The sequence below is a fragment of the Solanum dulcamara genome, chromosome 12, assembly GCF_947179165.1.
Source record: "Solanum dulcamara chromosome 12, daSolDulc1.2, whole genome shotgun sequence".
Lineage (NCBI taxonomy): Eukaryota > Viridiplantae > Streptophyta > Magnoliopsida > Solanales > Solanaceae > Solanum > Solanum dulcamara.
Window position 1 is genome coordinate 39,398,399 of NC_077248.1, and position 5,013 is coordinate 39,403,411.

General features: G+C 40.6%; 1 protein-coding gene across 1 annotated transcript; it reads right to left on the bottom strand.

The window, feature by feature from the left end:
- Positions 1-541: 541 nt before the first annotated feature.
- Positions 542-4,651, bottom strand: LOC129875719 (uncharacterized). Its single transcript, XM_055950980.1, has 3 exons — positions 3,327-4,651; positions 1,421-2,825; positions 542-1,075 (listed from the first exon to the last, which is right to left on the bottom strand). The coding sequence occupies exons 1-3, from the start codon at positions 4,649-4,651 to the stop codon at positions 542-544; spliced, it is 3,264 nt and encodes a 1,087-aa protein (XP_055806955.1).
- Between the last annotated feature and the right edge of the window lie 362 nt (positions 4,652-5,013).

Here is a 5,013-nt window from a genome sequence, read left to right on the forward strand (position 1 = left end):
ACTTTTTCAAGGTCGCTCGACTAACGTCTCTAATTATCCGTTTGAGCTGAGACTTCTTGGGCTTTGCCCCTACTATATTTGCTGTGATCCTGTGCAATATGGATTCCTTTTGATGTTGCATGGTGCTTTTGTTTGTTGTTGCAGTTGTGACATGTGCAGGAATTCTGAGTGCCTGACCTTTGTTGTTGTTGTTGAATTGCTTGTTTGTGCAGGTGTTGTATGACTGCTGAGTCTCTAAGGCAAGTCCAACCTTGGAATAGCTGTGGTAAATTTCCAGTATACACCTGACTGGCCCTCCACTAGTTGGATGATATGGTGCCTGTGTATTTATACCTACAAGGCCAAAAAGGAGAAAGACAAAGAAGAAAGGTTCTATTCTAATCCTAACCTGTAAAATAAGATTGGTTATTTTAAGAAGGCATAAGCCAAGGGAGGTGTTCCCTTTTACCATGGTCCTAACTATAGAACCTTCAAATTAATTATTACTATGCATAGCAATAAGTAATTTGAATAGTAAGTTGGACCAAGGAGGCTGACAAGGTCATGGTGGCTTCTTGATTCTCTTAAGCCTTCTTCTTCTGAAGTTGGCCATTTCCAGTTTGTCAAGCTCAAAGTAAGCTCTTGCCTCTTTGAGAAGCTCTTGTTTATTGAGATATATCTGTGGAGTAGTGCATTTGTGGCTATGTTTGGACAAAACATCAGCTGTAAAATTGGCTTCTCTGTAAGTGTGGCTGCATTTGAAAACCTGGAATTGATGACTGATGTCCTGCAGCTGTTGGAGTTGTGTTCTGACAGTCCATGGTGGTTGAGCTAGGTGTTTTATCCATCTGATTACTAGCTCAGAGTCCACTTCAAGGATCACTTTAGTATATCCTAATTGGAGACACCAAGTCAAACCAAAGATGGCTGCCAATATTTCAGATTGGTTGTTTGTACCTTCTCCAAAAGGGGTTGAGAAAGCAAAGAGAAGATCTCCTTGATTGTTCCTTAGCAATCCTCCCCCTCCTATTTTTCCAGGGTTGTGAAGTGCACTACCATCAGTGTTCAGCTTCACCATGTGAGCTGAAGGTTTCCTCTAGTAGACAGTACTAACATTAACTTCATTAGTACATTTTTCCACAAGAAGGACCAGTTCCTTCCATCTATTTGGCCAGCTGATATAGGAGTAGGTAGTGCTTAGAAGGTTGAAGTTATCCTTGAAGACTGAGTAGATCACTCTTGTAATATTGGACTGCTTCCCTCCATATTTGATGGCACATCTATTTTTCCATAGGTTCCAACATATGAAGATTGGAGTTGCTTGTAGGATAAGTTTATGGACCTCATTACTGTAATTACTGGACCACCACCTCATCATCAGGTTTCTAAGGGGTGTGTATTCTTTACTAATACCCAGAGAATCAGAAAATACACTCCAAACCTTCCTGGCAAAGTTTCCAGAAACAAATATATGGTCAATGGTATCCAAACCAGCTCTATGGCAACAGTAACATTGGGCTGGGGCTTCTCCAAAGCTGATAAGTTTTTCATTAGTAGGTAGTTTCCCTCTAAGTGCTCTCCAGAGTAGGAAGGAACACTTAAAAGGAATGTGTTTGTGCCATGTTTGAGAGTTAATTCTTGTCTTACTCCTTTTGTCCCTGATAAGTTCCCAGGCAGAAGAACAACTAAATTCCCCACTGCTATTAGGCTTCCAAGAGGCCTGATCAAGTTTGTGGGGCTGATAGTTGATGTTACTTGCCAGGATGCTAGGTACAAACTGAGGAGGTGTTTTCTGAGAGACCAGTTCTACATTCCATTGACCATTAATCATGAAAGAAGACACCTTAGTATTGTTCTGTCTACTACTAGCTGACCTGAAATTAACTAAGGGGCCAACTCCTAACCAATTATCCCACCAAAAGAGGCAAGAACCAGACTGTATCTGCCATTGGATATGAGGCTCAACATTGTGCTTGTTCTTCATGAGGTGCTTCCATATCAGAGACTGTCCTGTGTGCCATTTTTTGGTTATAGGATTTGACCTCTGACAGTACTTAGCTTTGAGGAACTCACTCCATAAGGAATTCTTAGTTCTGAATATCCACCATTGTTTGTATTGGAAAGACTTGGCAACATCTGATATTAGTCTCACTCCAATACCACCCTCTTCATAGGGATAACTCAGATTCTTCCAAGAAGACCAATGATATTTCCTCCTTTCATTCTTCCACCCCCAGAAGAAATTGGCTGTGATGCTTTGAATTTGCTTGATAGTGGTTGCAGGAGGGGAACTAGCAGATAACAAGTGAATAGGAAGTGCTTGGATGACATGCTTAATCAAAGTAACTCTTTCTCCATAGCTAATTAATTTTGCCTGCCATCCAGCTATCCTAGCCACAACTTTAGCTATAAGCTCAGAATAATAGATGATCCTCTGTCTACCAATGTAAAGAGGACACCCCAGATATGTGATAGGGCTGTTCTTTTGCTTGAAGCCTGTAACTTTCTTGATTCTTCTAACAGTAGAGTTGAAGGCATTTGAGGGTACCATGAAGTTACTCTTGTCTCTATTGATCAATTGGCCTGAAGCATGCTCATAGGTATGTAGTGTCTCCATGATAAGCTTCAAGGTATGAGATCTTCCAGATGAGAATATGATGATGTCATCTGCAAAACTAAGATGATTAATTTGAGGGCCCTTTTTAGCCATCAGGAAACCATGATATTGGGGGTGTTGACGAAGGTTGTTCATGAGCCTGGAGAGGACTTCAGCACCTATGATAAACAAAGCTGGTGATAATGGATCCCCTTGCTTAAGGCCTCTTGTGGAATGAAAGAATCCATGCCTTGAACCATTAATAATGATGGAATACCAATTATCAGCCATAATTCTCCATACCATATCAATGAAACCTTCTTCAAATCCCATTTTCCTCAAAACTAGACAAGTATAGGACCAAGATACCCTATCATAGGCTTTAGCCATGTCAAGTTTGATAACTACATTGCCTCCTACATTTGGCTTCTTGATCTGGTGTATAATCTCTTGGGCTAGCATAATATTTTCAGAAATATTCCTGCCTTTGACAAATCCAGATTGGTTAAGGGAAATGAGGTTGGGTAGGATAGGTGCCAGTCTAAGGGAAATGAGTTTGGAGATGATTTTGTTTGTGAAGTTGCTAAGGCTAATTGGTCTATACTCAGAGAGCTTGTTAGGATGGTGTACTTTTGGGAGCAGCACCAAACAAGAGTGAGTAAAGTATTTAGGCATAGCTTGTCCACAGAAGAAAGATAGAATCACTTTAAGGAGGTCCTCTTTTATGATGTTCCAACATGCTTGGAAGAACTTGCCATTCATTCCATCAGGTCCAGCAGCTGAATTGGGATTCATTAAAAACACTACAGTTCTCAACTCCTCAATTGTAGGGATAGCTTTCAGGTTTCTGTTATGCTCATCAGTGACCATCCTGGGAATACATTGGAGGGTATGCTCCTGAATTTGTGTCTCCTCACCAGTGAAAATGGCTTGGAAGTGTTCACATGCAGCTTTGGCTATGTTTTCTTCACCTTGTACCCAATTATCATCCTCATTCTGGATCTTATGGATGTATAATTTCCTCCTCCTTCCTCTTATCAAGGCATGAAAATACTTGGAATTCACATCACCCTCTTTGAACCAATGCAACTGAGTTTTTTGCTTTAGCATGGATTCCTCCAGTTTCAGGTATTTTATATACTCTGCATTGATGGCATGGAGCTTTGTTTTGTTCTCTTCAGAATTACTAGAGATTAGCTCTTCCTCTGCATGTCTAGTCTTGTCTTCATATTCTTTAACTTTGGCATATATATCACCAAATTGCAATCTGGACCAAGTACTAAGAGTGGCTGCCAACCTCTTTATTTTCTGATGGAAACACCACATTGGATTACCCTCCATGGTCCTGTTCCAGCAATTACTAACAGTATCCAAGAAAGATGGTTGTTCTGTCCAGCAGTTAAGGAATTTGAAATATTTGGTGTGTTGTTGGTTTTGATCAGTCATCTCCAGCAGTAAGGGGCAGTGATCTGAACCCACAGAGGGTAGATGAGTAATGGTAGTCTGAGACATCATCTCTAGCCACTTATCGTTGACCATTCCTCTGTCAAGTCTCTTCCAGATTTTGAACATTATACCCCTTAGATTAGACCAAGTGTATCTCTGACCACAAAACCCAAGATCTTGTAGTCCACAGGCTTCTATGATGCTGATGAACTCAAGGCTCTTTTTCATATTGTAAGTGACACCTCCCAACTTTTCTTGAGGGTCTGTGATAACATTGAAATCACCTAATGTGCACCATGGAAGGGAGGTGGCTGACTGTTGTAGCATGCTATCCCACAGAGGTCTTCTGAGATGATCTTTGCATTTTGCATATACAAAGGTAACTATGAACTGATTTGGATTCATTACATGATTAAATTCACAAGTAATCAACTGCTCCTCATTTTCCAATATCCTGCAGTCTACATCCTTGGTCCAAAAAAGCCAAATCTTACCATTTGGATTACTAATAGCATGGTCCATGTTGAGTTGATTTCTGAAGTACTGAATCTGAATGCTATCAGAAAAAGGCTCTAGGATGGCAATAATGGGAATTTGATGGATACTCTTAAGAGATTTAAGTCTTTCCATGGCTCCTTTGGTATTAATACCCCTCACATTCTAGCATAGTGTACTAATCATTGAGAGTTTTTGGAAGTGAACAGCCTAGTGTGAGGTCTGCTTGTGCGAGCAAAAATAGTTGGACTAATGGGTTTATTACTGTGACTGGTTCTATGAATTCCTCTAGGGGACAAACCTTGGGAGTTAGCTATTCGTTGAATCTCATCATCATACTCATTTGTGTAAGATGTACCTAAGGGTCTGTTTAAGTGTTCACTGGCAGCATCCTCCTCATCTAGATCCTTCAAGGGTTGGTCCTCATAGTCACCCTCATCTTCAGACTCAATAACTGCATATTCATCCAGGTCAGGAGGGACTTCTATATTAGTATT